General features: G+C 35.7%; 2 protein-coding genes across 2 annotated transcripts in view; one reads left to right on the top strand and one right to left on the bottom strand.

Moving 5' to 3' along the window:
- The window catches only part of LOC106092019 (uncharacterized), a 471,923-nt gene that overhangs the window by 147,741 nt on the left and 306,899 nt on the right, over nucleotides 1-17,283 (top strand). The gene's annotated exons all lie outside the window — the stretch shown is intronic.
- The window catches only part of LOC106092020 (uncharacterized), a 125,236-nt gene that overhangs the window by 41,639 nt on the left and 66,314 nt on the right, over nucleotides 1-17,283 (bottom strand). The window contains exon 8 of the mRNA XM_059364303.1: nucleotides 6,196-6,340. Coding sequence (XP_059220286.1) covers nucleotides 6,196-6,340 — 145 coding nt within the window. The remainder of the gene's footprint in view (nucleotides 1-6,195; nucleotides 6,341-17,283) is intronic.

The following is a 17,283-nucleotide window of genomic DNA, read 5'->3' as shown; positions in this document are numbered from 1 at the left end:
ACTTCTTTTCAAGAGTTTTGGTTATAAAATTATTTTGCCTATACTACTCCTGTGCTACCAGTTTGGGGTAATCTGCTGTATGGATTCCATGCTAATAACCCCAAATCTCGTCGCTTACTTGCACCCAGATATATATCAACAATGAAATCAAGAACCAAGTTTCTGCAATAAATCTGTCAGAACAACAGTTCCTTTCCGCTATGCTTCGTTTTTTATTTTATTTATGCTATTGGAAATATTTACAAAATATTGTTGTTCGTACTGTTCCGGCCCATGCCGCTGAGGAGGTGGAGGCGTTTTTTTTTTCGATGTACATTAAATGCTATAATGCCTCCCCATGGTCAAATGAATGACCCAAAATACAAAGAAGGGAAATAAATAAATCCAATAACATTTGCTGGAATTCCCGTGGAAGGGCAAACAAACATAAAATATGGAAGCTGGTCATAATTTAAAGTAAAAAGTCATTTAAAAGTAATTTGCTGCAAATTTTAAGGGTTTTTGGAAAAACATTTGGTACAAGATATGTAAAACGGCATAACTTCAAGTTAAACCAAAGAAAGAAAACAGTTACCAGCAATTCATAGATCGATACGATAACTGTAAAAAATTTGTCAACAATAATTCCCAATACTTGGTTTTGACTGAAATATTTTTTGCAAATTTTTAAATTCGAAACTATTCTTTCTGTGCCTTTTTGTTGTTTTATTTTTTTTTTTTTTGTTAAATTGCTTTCCTTTGTTTTTTATTCTTTTTTTGTCAATAAATTTCTTTTCATTAAATTTGAAAAATGTCCATAAACTCGCTAAGGCCAAAAATGTGTTAAACGTAGCAACACCAAACAAAAAAAAAAAAAAAAAAAAAAAACAAGCAAAAAAGTGTAGAAAAAATAAACATTTATCTCAACAAGACAAGACACACAACTTGAGTTATGGTTACATTTTGCTTCGGGGCTACCAAAGGTTTTCCGCCCAAACTTTTCATTTCAAAAGCGCCCAACCCCACCTTAAAAGAAAGGAAACCAAAACGAAACAGCCAACTCCAAAGTAAAGCAGCAGGAGTAGAGTAGATGAGTAGATTATTAGATGGACTTCTAAGCAGACTGTGACCCAAAGATAGTCCCACTTTCATTCACTCATTCATTCAAATTATTAGTCTTCTTCTTTGTCCTGCTGATGACTGGACCATAATTTCCCGCCCCTCCCCTCATTGCCGCCCCCATGAACCGCAGAGCAACCACAAAGTGTCGCGCTTCATTACTTGGACTTGGCTAGAGACTAGGCCACGAAACTTCTTGGCAACAATGGCGTTAAAATCACTTAATCATGGCAAGTGGTGTGGTTGCCACTTAGACTAGCAGAGGAGGGTTGTTGGAAACGTCAAAAGTAGCAAACGCATGGCATTTGTTATGGTTGTTTTCGTTGCTGTTGTTGTGGTTCTTATTCTGCTGCCTCTGCTGTCTCTGCTGTTTTTAGATAAAACAAAAAAAAACTGAATGATGAACAACTGGTCCAGTCAGGCAACCACCACTAACACCACTCTGACAACCAAAAGCAATGTTATTTTTACTAGGAAAAATTTGTGAGTAGGCAAAAACAAAATTTGGTCCTTGGTAGAACTCTATTGCCTCCTGCTCCTCCCTCTAACTTTGCCTAATAAATCACACCACAAAAGCCAAAAGTCCAAACAAACACGGAACACACATACAAACCGGCATGTAGCCCAACAAACACAAATAAGAAGCCACTAAAGCAAATAAGGGAAGCCTTTAATCTAAGCATAAAAAACATTCTGATTATTTATGGAGGGGGCGGCTTAAAAGTTTTGTAAAAAAAAAGATTAAATGGAAATTTCCTTTGCCTTAGAAAGTTTTTCAAAATTTCCCTTTTCGGGAAATTTTGTGAAAATAGTCATTTAAATGGGAAATTTCGTAAAATTTTTTCATGGTGGAAGGTTTTTATCGAAACTTCTTTTCTTGCCAAATTTTATCGCAAATTACTTGTTTTGGAAAATTTTTACAAAAATTTCCTTTTTTAGAAAGTATTGTCAAAATTGTCTTCAAAGTTTTGTAAATAAAAAAAATTTGTCGCAAATTCCTTGTTTTGCTAAATTTTTACAAAAATTTCCTTTTTTGGATAGTATTGTCAAACGTTTTCTTATTAAAGTACAATTTAAGTGAAGGTTAGGTTAGGTCGGGTTTAAGTGGCAGTATGCCATCAGACTCACCTACACGTTTTCGTTCAATGTGCTACCACAGGAACAGAAGAAGGAAGATGCCTTCTAGTTTTTAAATTTAAGTGTAACATTTGAATAAATTTTCACCTTTTGGGAAATTTTGAAAAAATTTCACTTTTTAAGTTTGTATTGGGGAAATTCCCAAATTTTGTCGATATTTCGCTGCTTTGGAAATTTAGTTACAGTTTACCTTCTTTGGGAACTTTTGTGTAAATTTCCTTTTTATAGGGAAATTTTATGGAGATTTTCCTTGTGTTAGGACATTGTGTAAAAAAATTCCTTTTTTGGGAAATATTGTCCGATTTTCCCTTTTCAAAGTATAGTTATACGGGACATTTTGTTAAACTTTCACTTTTAAGCGATTTTGTAACAATTTACTTCCGAAATTGAGATTTTGTCATTATTTCCCTATTTGGGAAATTTATCAAAAATTGCCCTTTCTGGAAGAAGGGAATTTAGTAGAAATGTCCTATATATGAAAATTTTGTCCAAATTTTCATGGTTTACATTCTTGCGAAATTGTGTTGAAACTGGTCTTTTAGGGAAATTTTCTTTAAATTTTCCTTTTTAAAAGCTCAGTTAACCTATGCTAACACTTAAAATGTTCAGCCACAAAGTATGCCACAGAATTTTGTATATAAATGCAAAACTTGGGACATTTCTTGAAGAAATGAGAAACATAGAAGGAAACTACCACAAAAATGAAAAAAAAATTGGAAATTTCGTTTTTTGGGAAATGTTGACGAAATTTCCCTTTTTGGGAAATTTAAGTATAAAAATTGCTTATTTTTAGGAATTTCCCTTTTTTGGGAAATTTTGTCGAAGCATACGTTTTTTGTGGGAAATTTTGGTAAAGTTTCCCTTTACGGGAATTTTTAGTTTGAAACTTTAAATTTTTGGGAAATTTCCCTTTACGGGAATTTTTTGTTTGAAATTTCAAATTTTGGGATATTTTGTTGGAACTTCCTTGTTTTGGAAAATCTGCTCGAAACGTCTTGTCTTGGGAAATTTTGACAAAATTTTCCATTTATGTGAAATTTTTATTTAAATTTCCCCTTTTTAAGAAAATTTGAAGAAATTTCTCTATATCAGAAAATTTTGAATATTTCCCTCTTATGAAAAAAATTTACTTCCGAAATGGGTTAGTTTTTTTCGAAGTTTTCTTTTTTGGCACATTTTGTCTAAATTTTCCTATTTAGGAAATTTATCAAAAATTTCCCTTTTTGGGAAAAGGAAATTGAATAAGAATTTCTTATTTTTGAAAATTTTGTCGAAATTTTCATGGTTTACACTTTTGAAAAATTGTGTCGAAACTGGCCTTTTAAGGAGATTTTGCTTAAATTTCTTTTTTAGGAAGTTTTGTGGAATTTTCTTTTTTTGGGAATTGTTGCCGAAATTTCCCTTTTTGGGAAAGTTAAATTGAAATACTCTTTGTTTTGAGAAATAACCCTTTTTTGGGAAATTGTGTTGAAGCATCCGTTCTTGGGAAATTTTTCCAAAATTTCTCTTTACAGGAATTTTTTTGGTTTTAAATTTAAATTTTTGGGATATTTTGTTGAAACTTCCATGTTATGGAAAATCTGGTCGAAACTTCTTGTCTTGTGAAATTTTGAAAAAAATTTCCATTTCTTTAAAAAATTTATTTATATATCCTCTTTTTAAGAAATTTTTTTAATATTTCACTCTTTTGAAAAATTGTTATGGTATTTTTATTTTCATTCGGCATTCTGTGCTGTATATATCGCGATTTTCGTAATGTTAGGAAATTTTGTCAAAAGTTTCTTTTTGGGAAATTTTGTCGATATTCTACTGTAACGGAAATTTCCGTGGAATTTTTTCTTTTTTTAAATTTTGTAAGCAATTTCATTTTTGAAAACATGGTATTCTTCGAAAATTTCCTTTTTTATCAAATGATTTATTTTTAAATTTTAATTTTTTTGGAGTTCTACAAAATTTTCATTTTTAGATGTCTAAAAAAATTTCCCGATTTTGGGAAACTTTCTTTTTTTTTTGCGAACTTTTGTCGAGATTTCCTTATTAACAAAATTTATACAAATTTTCCCTTATGGGAAATTTTGCGGAATTTATTTTACTGGGAAATTTTGTCAATTTTTTTTTTTTACTCGAAAATTTTGTCGAAATTCTTCTTTAACAAAATTTTCCGTTTCTTTTGGGAAATATCCTTTTCTTGGGAACTCTTTCGAGATTTCTTTGGTTTCGTAATTTATTAGTAATTTCCCTTTTATGGGAAGTTTTGTGGAAACTGGATTTTACTGGGAAATTTTGTCAAAATTTTCCTTGAGAAAAATATCCTTTTTTTGAGAAATTCCCTTCGTTTGAAAAGTTTGTCAGTATTTTCTTACTTTTAAAATTTTGTCGGGATTTGCTTGAGGTGGAAATTTTGTCGGGATTTCCTTGAGGTAGAAATTTTGTCGAGATTTTCTTATTTCGGAAATTTTTTAGATGTTTTTTTTTATGGGAAATTTTGTGGTATTTTTTTATCGGGATATTTTGTCAAATGGTTTGGCAATTTTTTTTTTCATTTATGTGTATATATGACAAATTTTCTTAAATTTATCCTTTTATTAGGAAATTTATATAAATTTTGATTTTTGGGATATTTTTAAAAAATTTCCTTTTTCTAAGTTATTCTGCAAAATTATTTTTTTTTGAAAAAGTTTTAATTGTTAAGAAAATTTTTTCAAAAGTTTCCTTTTTGGAAAATTCCCTTTTTTATTTTTTTGTAATTATGTTTTCTGTAGATTTAGTTTTTAGAATTTCCTTTTTCATGCTTCAATTTGTGTCGAAATGTAGTTTCTTTTGGAAATTTTGTCTCTTTTCATTAAAAGTTAGCCTTTTGTTTCTTATTTCTTGTCCATCTTGTGTTTTGTCCTTCTTACTTTCTCCTTTCTCCCAATCCATTTTAGTTAACCCTGACACATTTAATTGCTTGTGCAACTCCAGCCAAACACATCATTGCCTCCTCAATATCCTTGCTAAATGTTAACCATACTCTTCTTAAATAGAGGGACAAGCAAGAAATATTTCTATATGATTCACCAGCTGGAATTTGTTTTTTCCCCATTTTTGTTTTGCTATCCTCTTACTACACACATCAGTTCCGCACTATGTGTGTGATAATAAATTATGAAATTAATTTCTGTCCAAAATGTAGGAGGAAATACAAAGAACTACATGCCGAATACCACATCAAAGTAGCTCACAAACATTTTGCCAACTCTCTTCTTGCTCTCTTTGAAGAAGAAAAACAAAAAAGCTTAGCATACTTTTAGGAGGAGGTGGCTTATGAAGCCATTGCAAAAGGATTAACTGAAAGTATGTGCGAATAGACCTCCTGCTGGTAACTGAGAAGGAAAGTAATTTCCGTTGGAATATTTGCATTCGGAATTAGGTTTTAGTGTGTGTTGGAAAATTTCGTTTTTGTGTAACCAAGAACTTAAAGCTGAGTAGGAAAAATGAGAAAAACGGAGGCTTTAGATAGACAGAGTTTCTCAAAGTGAAAGTTTAGTCAAGGGATAAGCAGTAATTGCTAAAATGGGTTGGTTGTAGAAATTCTTATAGTTTTTATATATCCTAAGAAAATTGAGTAAAAATAATTTTGAATATTGGAATAGAAGGAAATCAAATTGGAAATGGTCCCAGGAGAAATTTGGAATTTTATAATAATTATACCCTTTACTAATAGAGAGAAGCAATGACATCAAGGAAACTTTGGTTACAACTAGATATTTAGTTCTTTGTTAAGCAACAATACTTGAACCGGAGTATTCTAAATATAATCTTTCACTTTTTTTCTCAATTCCCCCTTTACCCCCAGAGAATTTTCTTAACGATTTTCCGTTTCCAATTTTCAATTAGGCCCAACGGAAAAAATTCACAATTATACTTTCAATAACTTTTCTATATAACAAACAAAATGAAAATTTTCGCAATACTTACACAATTCACCACCGGCGGCAAAAGGGAAGCTGAAATGGCCACACCAATCAAAGGACCCGCAGAGCCTTGCAATAAAGCCACTGCTACACCAGTGCCTGAGGTCAATGCCCATAGTACACCCATCCACAAGGAACGCACATTGCCTCTTTAGTCGAAAGTAGGAACCGAACAGCCAAGACAAACAGCCGCGAAGGATAACATGAAAAAAAAAAACATGAAAAGAAAACAAAAGTAAAATAAAGCAGCCATAAATTAAATTAAAAACTCTCCGAAAAAAAGGAATTGTGTTAACATGACCTTAATAAAAATTAACATTCAGACATTCAGAGTGAAGGCAAAAACTGAATTATAAATGGCAATATTTTCAATCTTTAGTTAAGGTATGTGAATGTACGTATGTGTGTATGTATGCCAACAATGTGTCTTACAGCTTTCAAAAGGGAATTTTTTGAGAAAAACATAACAAACAACACAACTTCTCAACCAAAAGTGAGGAATGAGAAAATATTTTTCTTCTACAAAACATGTGTTTGACAGAAAATGATAAATATTTTCCACATCCACCTTTCTCTACATCCTGTCAGCTAAGGAAAATATGACGCTGAATAAATGCTGTATATCTTCATATAAATTTTATAGCAAAGTGGAAGTAAGTGTGTGTGATGGATAGGTGCACATTTATACATACATGTGTGTAGATAAGGTTGTAATGACAATTGTATTAGAAAAGTGGGTGTTCCGGTAGACGGCGAAAGAAGAAATTTTGACAAAATCTCCTTGAAAAAAGAAAACTCAACAAAAATTTTGACAAAAAGTCCCAAAGAAACAAAATTAAAAAAAAAATTAAAATGAAAAAAACCAGGAAGGGAGGGCAAAAGTCGGGCACTGCCGACTGTATAATACCCTACACCTACCTTCTAAGTACAACGTAGGGCTATATCCAATTCTAAACGAATTTTGATGGACCTCAGCCGATGTTTTCATATGGGTTATTAAACAATCCGTATCACATTTCGAGCATATGTTCAAACTTTAATAACTAGGGTTGACAAATGACAACATTATTGCAAATTAGCCAAAATCTGACGAACATATATATGGGAGCTATATCTAACTCTGAACCGATTTTGAGCAAACTTCTCAGATATTGTGGTAGTCGTCGAGCAAGGCGTTGTACAAAGTTTTGGTAAGATTGGTTAATAAATGCGCTTGCAATGGTTCTAGGAGTGAAAAACGGGCTATATGTATATATGAGAGCTATATCTAAATCTGAACCTATTTCTATGAAATTCATCAGTAATGTCGAGAGTTATTAAAAAATCCTTCCTACCAAATATCGAGAGAATCGGTTAACAAATGTCCTTATTATTGCATTATTACTGCAAATCGGACGAACATATATATGGGAGCTATATCTAAATCTGATCCGATTTTTCAATAGGCTTTGTGCCTAGGCCGATACCAAATTTGGAGACGATTGGATGAAAATTGCGACTTACAGTTTGTACACAAATTAACGTGGATAGACAGACGGACAAACAGGCGGACAAACAGACGGACAACCAGACAGACAGACGGACACAGAACAATACAGATGTGACTTTGTTCCAATATAGTTAGGACACTGTCCCAATATAGTTAGGAAATTGTCCCAATCTAGTGGGGACATTGTCCCAATATAGTGGGGACATTGTCCCAATAATGTTGGGACGTTTTCTTAAAATAGTTAAAACATTGTCCCAGTTTTGACATAGTCCCAATATAGTCGTGACATTATCACAATATAGTTGGTACATTGTCCCAAAGTAGTTGGGTCATTGTCCCAATGTAGTTGGGACATTGTCACAATATAGTTGGGACATTGTCCCAACAATGTTGGGACGTTTTCTTAAAATAGTTAAAACATTGTCCCAGTATAGTTTTGACATAGTCCCAATATAGTCGTGACATTGTCCCAATATAGTTGGTACATTGTCCCAAAGTAGTTGGGTCATTGTGCCAAAATAGTTGGGACATTATTACAATATAGTTGGGACATTGTCCAAAAATAGTGCGGACATTGTCCCCATATAGTGTGGACATTACCCAAGTATAATTGGGAAATTTTCTCAATATAGATAAGGACATATTCCAAAAATAGTAATTGTTTGGACATTGTCCCAATTTAGTTGGGTCATTGTCCCAATACAGTTCGGACATTGTCTCAATTTAATTGGGACATTGTCCCAATATAGTTGGGATATTGTACCAATATAGATGGTACATTGTCCCAAAATAGTTGTGCCATGGTCCCAAAACAGTTGGGACATTTTCGCAATATAGTTGGGACATTGTCCAAATTTAGTTGGGACATTGTCCCAATATAGTTGGGATATTGTCCCAACAATGTTGGGACGTTTTCTCAAAATAGTTAAAACATTGTCCCAGTATAGCTGGGACATCGTCCCAATATAGTTGGAACATTGTCACAAAATAGTTGGGACGTTTTCCAAAATAGTTGGGACGTTTTCCAAAAAAGTTTCAACTTTGTCCCAGTATAGTTGGGACGTTTTCCAAAATAGTTGGGACGTTTTCCAAAAAAGTTTCAACTTTGTCCCAGTATAGTTTGGACATTGTCCCAATATAGTTTGGAAATTGTCCCAATATAGTTTGGACATTGTCCCAATATAGATGGGACATTGTCCCAAAATAGTACAGACATTTTCCTAAAACAGTTGGTGCAATGTCCCAATATAGTTGGAACTATGTCCCAATATAGTTTGGTAAAAGTCCCAATATAGTTGGGACAATGTCTCAAAATAGTTGGGACAATGTCCCAAAATAGTTGGGACAATGTCCCAATATAGTTGGGACAATGTCCCAATATAGTTGGGACAATGTCCCAATATAGTTGGGACAATGTCCCAAAAAAGTTGGGACAATGTGCCAATATAGTTGGGACAATGTCCCAATACTGTTGGGACGATGTCCCAATACAGTTGGGACGATGTCCCAATACAGTTGGGACAATGTCCCAATACAGTTCGGACAATGTCCCAATATAGTTGGGACAATGTCCCAATACAGTTGGGACAATGTCCCAATATAGTTGGGACAATGTCCCAATACAGTTGGGACAATGTCCCAATATAGTTGGGACAATGTCCCAATACAGTTGGGACAATGTCCAATTATAGTTGAGACCTCGTCCCATTGTATTTGGGACATTGTCACTATATTGTATGAACACTGTCAGTACAAAGTTTCGACCTGTTTCCACTGACCCAATGTTATTTGGTCGTCGTGTCAATAGAGGGAAACTTTATTTGCTTGTTCAGGCTATCATTCCTTAAGATGCAATGCTTTCTAGAATTTTTAATGTTCTTGGAAGTATTAAAAAACTTTGAGGTATAAACATAACCCGATTTAACTGGTATATAAACCGATCTTGGATCTTAACTTCTTGAGACACTAGAGGGCGCAATTCTCATCCGATTTTGTAGAAACTCAGCATAAGGTGTTTCGTTATAACTTTCAACATTCATGATAAGTGTGGTTCAAATCGGTCCATAACCTGATATAGTTGTCATATAAACCGATCTGGGATCTTGACTTCTTGAGCCACTAGAGGGCGCACTTCTCATCTGATTTGACTGAAATTTAGCATGAAGTGCTTTGTTATGACTTTCAACAACTGTGCTCAGTAAAGTTCAAATCGGTCCATAACCTGATAACGCTGTCATATAATCCAATCTTGGATCTTGACTTCTTGAGCCACTAGAGGGCGCATTTCTCATCCGATTTGGCTGAAATTGAGCATGAAGTGTTTTGTTATGACTTTCAACCACCATGCTAAGTAAAGTTCAAATCGGTCCATTACCTGATATATTTTGGATCTTGACTTTTTGAGCCACTTGAGGGCGCAATTCTTATCCGATTTGGCACAAGGTTGTTTATTATGACATTTAACAACTGTGCTACTTATGGTTCAAATTGGTTCATAACCTGATTTAGCTGTTATATAAACCTATCTTGAATTTTGACTTCTTGAGCCACCAGAGGGCGCACTTCTCATCGATTTGTCTGAATTTTTGCATGAAGTTTTTTGTAATGATTTTCATAAACTGTGCAGTGTATCGTTTAAATCGGTACATAACCTAATATAGCTGCCATATAAATAGGGCACAATTCGTTTCCGATTTGGCTGAAATTTTGCATGAAGGGTTTGGTTTTGACATTTATAGTCTGAATCGAACTATAACTTGATATAGCTGCAATAGCATAACAATTCTTATCCATTATTCATTGCTTGCCTAAAAAGAGTTACATCGCAAAGAACTCGACAAATGCGATCCATGATGGTGGGCTCCCAAGATTATGCCCCGCCGAACTTCGCACGCTCTTACGCTTATTTTTGGTTTATAGTCGTTATTTCTCTTTTTTCAAATCGTTCCACCCCACTACATGAAAATGCAAGTATGTCTTCAAAATAATTTCTCATTCTTACCCGTCAGTCTACTTTTGTCTGGGCTTTTCGTGTTATGTTGTATATGTAGTTGTAGTGCTATCTGCCTTAATATGACATGATGATGAAAATTTGAAAAATGTTAACATAAACACAATTTTCACACCATTCGTGTTTTAAGACGCCTCAAAATTGTTTCTTGTGTTGATGTAAGCATTTCCGCATTTGGTTTGTTATTCTTTACTGGTGCGTCACATCCGTCTTCTTAGTGAATTTGAGATTTTCAAATGATTTTGCCCAAATGAGAATAGGAAGTGGGGCCAAAAACTGTCAGCTCTTGTTATTGTTACAATTTCACATGCAAACCAAGTTATATCAAAATTGATTATGACACCAAACTCAACATACATACTCGTATATGTATATGCAAATGCAAATTCGCCCATGAACCTTCAATTAGGGGACAGGGGCAAACATAAGAAGAAGAGAAAGTGATTTAGTTGTCAGTTGGTTAGTAGTTAGTTTTTGCTGAATGTCTTTAAAGTAATCATGCCGAAAGTCTATTTAAAGTTTTTATACTCCTAATGCTGGCGATATTTGTGAGGTCATATGACATGCAAAAAGGTTTCCCCTAAGTAGTGTCGTAATGCGGCACACCGTCCTGACTAGGCCAGAAAAAGCAGGTACCTTATCAATGAGCTTAAACTATGGAACATCACTCATTAATATGTAGGAAATTTGCATCCTGTTGCTTAATTGAAGTTCATGAGCAAATTCGGTTTTACACCATCCTAGCAGAGTTGGAAGAATATGCCCACAGAATTGAGAAAATACCCCGACAGTGTTGTGAAGGCGTCACAACAGAGCTTGAAGCTTGTTCCAACAGAGTTGGTAACTTTACCCAACAAAGTTAGGAAGTGTTCTAACAGAGTTCAAAGCTTAACAAATCAGAGTATTGGTAAATTGTCCCAATCTGATTAGAGTTGGTCAACTGCTCCAATAACGAAGGGAGATTTAATTATTTGATTTGGGAGACTGACTCGACAGAGGTGCGAATTTGTACCAATGGAGTTAATTGTTTGTCCACACAGAGTAGTCCGAGCAGTTTCACAACAGAGTTTATGAAAAGTTCCCAACCGATGTGGAAATAGTCTCTCCTGAGCCGAAAAAAAAACATTCAGACTGTTTCCCAACCGAGTTTGGTAAAGTATCAACCGATTCGGGAAAAGTCCTAACAGAGATGGAAAAGTGATGGGAACAGTTAAATATCCCAAAAGGGTTGAGAAAATGTTCATCAGTATGGAAAACTGTCACAAAATAGTTGAAAAACTCCTCAAAACAGTTAAGAAAATGTTTCATCTGGCAAAAAAAAAATGTCTCAACAGAGTGGGGAAAATTTCCAAAGAGAGTTCGAAAAATATCCCTACAGAGTTGGGAAAATGTCCCAACAGAGTTAGGCAAATGTCCAGACAAAGCCGGGAAAATGCGCCAACTTAGTTGGGAAAATGTCCCAATAGAGTTAAGCAAATGGTCCCAACAGAATAGGAAAATGGTCCCAACATGCAATGGTCGGAACGGCAAATGTCCCAACAAATTGGGAAAATGTCCCCACAGAGGTAGGCAAATGCCCCAATAGAGCAACAGAGTTGGGAACGTGTCCTAATAGAGTTGTTAACTTGTACCAACAGAAATGGAAAAGTGACGCAACAGAGTTGGGAAAGTGTGCCAACAGAGTTGGGAAAGTGTCCCAACAGAGTTGGAAAATGGTTCCAACAGAGTTGGGAAATTGTTCCTACAGAGATAGGAAAGTGTCTCAACAGAGTTGGGAAAATGTACCAAAAGAGTTGGGAAAATGTCCTAACAGAGTTGGGAAAATATCCCAACAGAGTTGGGAAAATGTCCTAACAGAGTTGGGAAAGAGCCCCAACTGAGTTGGGAAAGTGTCCCAATAGACTTGGAAAAGGGTCCCATCGGATTTGGGAAAGTGTCCTAACAGAGTTGGGAAAATGTCCCAAAAGAGTTGGAAATTGTCCCAACAGAGTTGGGAAATTGTCCCAACTGATTTGGGAAAATGTCCCAACAGATTTGGGAAAATGTCCCAATAGAGTTGGGAAAGCGTCCCAACAGAGTTGGAAGTGTGTCCCAAAATAGTTGGGAAAGTGTCCCAGCCGAGTTGGTAAAATGACGCAACAGAGTTGCTTATTTGCCAAATGTGTTTTTAGAAAAGAATCCCAACAGAGTTGGGAAAGTGCCCCACAGAGTTGGGAAAGTGCCCCACAGAGTTCGGAAAGTATTCCAACAGAGTTTGGTCAAGTGTCAAAACAGAGTTGGGAAAGTGTCCCAACAGAGTTGGGAAAGTGTCCCAACAGAGTTGGGAAAGTGTCCCAACAGAGTTGGGAAAGTGTCCCAACAGAGTTGGGAAAGTGTCCCAACAGAGTTGGGAAAGTGTCCCAACAGAGTTGGGAAAGTGTCCCCAACAGACTTGGGAAAGTGTCCCAACAGAGTTTGTAAAGTGTCCCAACAGAGTTGGGAAAGTGTCCCAACAGAGTTGGGAAAGTGTCCCAACAGAGTTGGGAAGTGTCCCAACAGAGTTGGCTAACTTGCCAATGTGTTTTTAGAAAAGAATCCCAACAGAGTTGGGAAAGTGGCCCAATAGAGTTGGGAAAGTGGCCCAACAGAGTTGGCTAACTTGCCAATGTGTTTTTAGAAAAGAATCCCAACAGAGTTGGGAAAGTGCCCCACAGAGTTCGGAAAGTATTCCAACAGAGTTTGGTCAAGTGTCAAAACAGAGTTGGGAAAGTGTCCCAACAGAGTTGGGAAAGTGTCCCAACGGAGTTGGGAAAGTGTCCCAACAGAGTTGGGAAAGTGTCCCAACCGAGTTGGGAAAGTGTCCCAACAGAGTTGGGAAAGTGTCCCAACAGAGTTGGGAAAGTGTCCCAACAGAGTTGGGAAAGTGTCCCAACAGAGTTGGGAAAGTGTCCCAACAGAGTTGGGAAAGTGTCCCAACCGAGTTGGGAAAGTGTCCCAACAGAGTTGGGAAAGTGTCCCAACAGAGTTGGGAAAGTGTCCCAACAGAGTTGGGAAAGTGTCCCAACAGAGATGTTCCAACAGGGATGGGATGATGTTCCAACAGACTTGGGAAAGTGTTCTAACAGATTTGAGAAAGAGTCACAACAGAGTTGGAAAAGTGACTCGACAGAGTTGTAAAGGGGGACCAACATAGTTGGGAAAGTGTGACTACAGAGTTGGGAAGGTGTCCCATTAGAGTTGAGAAAGTGTACCAACAGAGTTGGAAAAGTTTCCCAACAGAGTTGGGAAAGTGTCCCAACAGAGTTAGGAATGTGTCCCAACAGAGTTGGGGAAAATGTCCCAACAGAGTTGGGACAGTGTCGCAATAGGATTGGGAAGATGTCCCATCAGAGTTGGGATAGAGTTTCAAGAGGGTTACGAAGTTTTCCCAACACAGTTGGGAATGTGTCTCACAGTGTTGGTAGCCTTAATATAGTTGTGGCCCTTGTCGGTTGGTAACTGTATCACAATGATTCAAACAATTGCCCAGTGCATTTGGGACATATTCTTATTTAAGACATATCCTTATTTTAGACACTTTTACTTTCTTTACTTGTTTTATATTGACTTCCGTTTGACTCCAATATCCACAAAGGCATACACTCAACCCTAATTTTTCTTGAGTGTTTTTCAATTTCAAAAAAATCAGCTTATGTCTGTCTTAGCAGGTATTTAAAAACCATTTGTCTCTCTTTGACCACATTTTGAATGACAAAAGTTGGTGTTGGTGTTTTCAAGGGTGTTGCTGTTGCTTTTTACAAAACGAGCTTGTTTAACACTTTTTAATCTTTGTCAGGTGTCAGGCATTTATTTGTTAGCCTTTTATCGCCAGCCAACAGTTTTTCAACTTCATGAGATTCGGTCAGGCCTGAGCCATGGCGTTTTTTTTTTTCAGCTTTGGTGAAGGGGACTTAACTCATCATCATGGCAGTTCTACAGCATTGACATTTTAGATATGATGGGCTTTTGAAGGATTTTTTTTTTTCAAAAATTAAATGAAAGTAAAACGTTTATGTGTTGACAGAAGTACAAAAATGCTTTTCCCTTTCCCTGGATATTTGTTGATACCACCCATCCATGTCCTTTTGGCTTTGTCATCTTTGTTTTGCAGAAATTTGTTATCCTGCTGCAAACCCTCATACCATTAATGGCCTTCTACACACTCTTAGCCATTTTGAATTGTTGATTTTGTACTTGAGCCCCATTTTCCAGTTCTCTCTCTGTTGTCCTCCAAGTCAAAGGCCATAAAATGTTTATCTTGAAATGTGTGTTCATAAAATTTTAAACAGCATTCATTTTTGGCAAACTGCAAAACATTTTTTTTAAGGACTCCCCGCGTGTGCTGTTTTCGTTGTCATCATCACTGATTTAATTATCCTATGGTGGCATTTGCAATGTCCTTTGTTAATGGTAGATATTTTTTTCTGTCTTTTGGCAGTTTTATAACTTGGAAGACTTTGTGGGTTGGTGTGTTTTTTATGTTCAAGTTTGTTGACTTCAGCGAAAAGATTAAAAATATTTCTGTTTTTCGTTTTTCATTTGTTTTCATGACTTTGAAAACATTGGGAGGTAGGGAAGCTTAGATTTAATTGCTCTTTGGTCTTTTATAGATTTATGACAGTTGATGGCCTAGAAAATATTTACCATTAAGCCTTTGAAATATGGTTTGAGTTGTTAATGTTTTAAAATTATAGCAGCCCTATAAAGTTGAAATACTGGCAAGAATTCCCAGAAATATTTATAATTATTTGTGTTATCCGATATAGTGATAACTCATCTTCAGGGCAATGCATACTAAAGGCATCTTTATAATAACAATTCTAGCTAAATTAGACAAAAATGCGTCTTTCAGGGCTTAAGGGTCACTTAATACTCTAGAAGATAGTGAAAGCATTTTTTGCAAAAAACCCCAAAAAGGGTATAATAAATCACTTGAGTAATTTTCCCCGAAGGCTGTTCCACCAAAGGCTATGTCTTCAAACAAACACAAAAAAAAAAACTAACAAAACCCATGTAAATGACATCGATTTGTTAAGTAATGGCAAAGGCTTATCTGTTATGCTTAAATAAATAATTTCTTAATGTGCACTTCTTTATAAGACATTTTTTTTATTTTCCATTCTTTATAAGAGTAAGAGGAAACATAAAAGAAAAATCTTTTCTTTAGCTTTATAGTCTTCTACAGAAAAAAAGGTATTTTTTCCCAGCCCCCAAATTACTCTAAATATGCGCAGTAAATTTCCCACCACCATTTTTTGGCCCCTTGAAATCTCTTCTTTCGCCTTAATTTTTGGTGGTTTTTAGACCTAATAAAATTTACTTTCATTTAAAGTTTTGTGTTTCTGTCAATCTGGATTTCGTTGTTGTTGTCGTTTTGGTTTTTTTTTTTTGTGAATTCCTCAAGTCATTAGCAGTAATTTGTTTATTTAACAAGTTTTAAGAGGGTGCCAACGAATTTTATAATGCGGGTAATTAAATGTAATTAATTATTAGAGATTGCTATTTTTAATAGGCTTAATTATGGTTTTTTTTTCTAACTGACTATTGTGGATTGCTAAATGTTGCTGCTTAAGGACAAAAGTTTTGGTTTTGTTAGCGTTGGGTAAAAACTGATAAGATGTTGGTTAGGTTTTGTATTGGTATTGAAAAATTAATTGTTAGGCATTTTAAAAGTCTTTGGACTTGTCAAACAAATGCCTAGCATGATTTATGTATCTTAAAGGCCCACTGTGGTATGTGGCTTTTTTCCTCCCTGCTTCGGTCATTCTGAAATTATTTCTATGGCAAATATGGCAGGTTTTTTGCCTATGAACATTCCACTAAGGAACAGGGGCAAATTTTTCACATATCAATGAGTGCAGTCTGATTCAAGTTTAAGCTCAATGATAAGGGGCCTCCATTTTAAAGCTAAGTCCGAACGGCGTGCCGCAGTGCGTCACCTCTTTGGAGAGAAGTTTTACATGGCACAGTACCTCACAAATGTTCCCAGCATTAGGAGGGGAAAAAATCGCAGAAAATTTTTATTGATGGTCTCGCCAGGATTTGAACGCCGTCGTTCAGCGACATAGGCGGACATGCTAACCTCTGCGCCACGGTGGCAGGGTCATTGAAGCCCATAAAGAACCATCATATTAAAAATATTATCAAACTAAAATTGAGTAGCATTTGCAGATCAGCCTGGCCAAACTCTTGATACACACACTCTTGGATACATATATTACCCACCTTTTTGCAAAATCCTGTACGTCGAAAAGTCAAACACAACTCACAGTCCTAATTTTCAGCAAAATTGGATTATAAATGCGCCTTTTGTGGGCCCAAGACCTTAAATCGATAAATCGGTCTATATGGCAGCTATATCCAAATATTCACCGATTTGGGCCTAGTTGCAGAAAAATGTCGAAGAGCCTCACAAAACTCGGTGTCCCAAATTTCGGCGACATTGGCCAATAAATTCGCATTTTATGGACCCAAGACCTTTAATTGAGAAATCGGTCTCTATGACAGCTATATCCAAATCTCGACCGATCTGGGCCAAATTGCAAAAAGATGTCGAGGGATCTAACACTACTCAC

This window comes from Stomoxys calcitrans, chromosome 3 (genome assembly GCF_963082655.1).
Source record: "Stomoxys calcitrans chromosome 3, idStoCalc2.1, whole genome shotgun sequence".
Classification (NCBI taxonomy): domain Eukaryota; kingdom Metazoa; phylum Arthropoda; class Insecta; order Diptera; family Muscidae; genus Stomoxys; species Stomoxys calcitrans.
The sequence above is the reverse complement of the archived record's forward strand: the minus strand, read 5'-3'. Positions and strand labels throughout refer to the sequence as shown.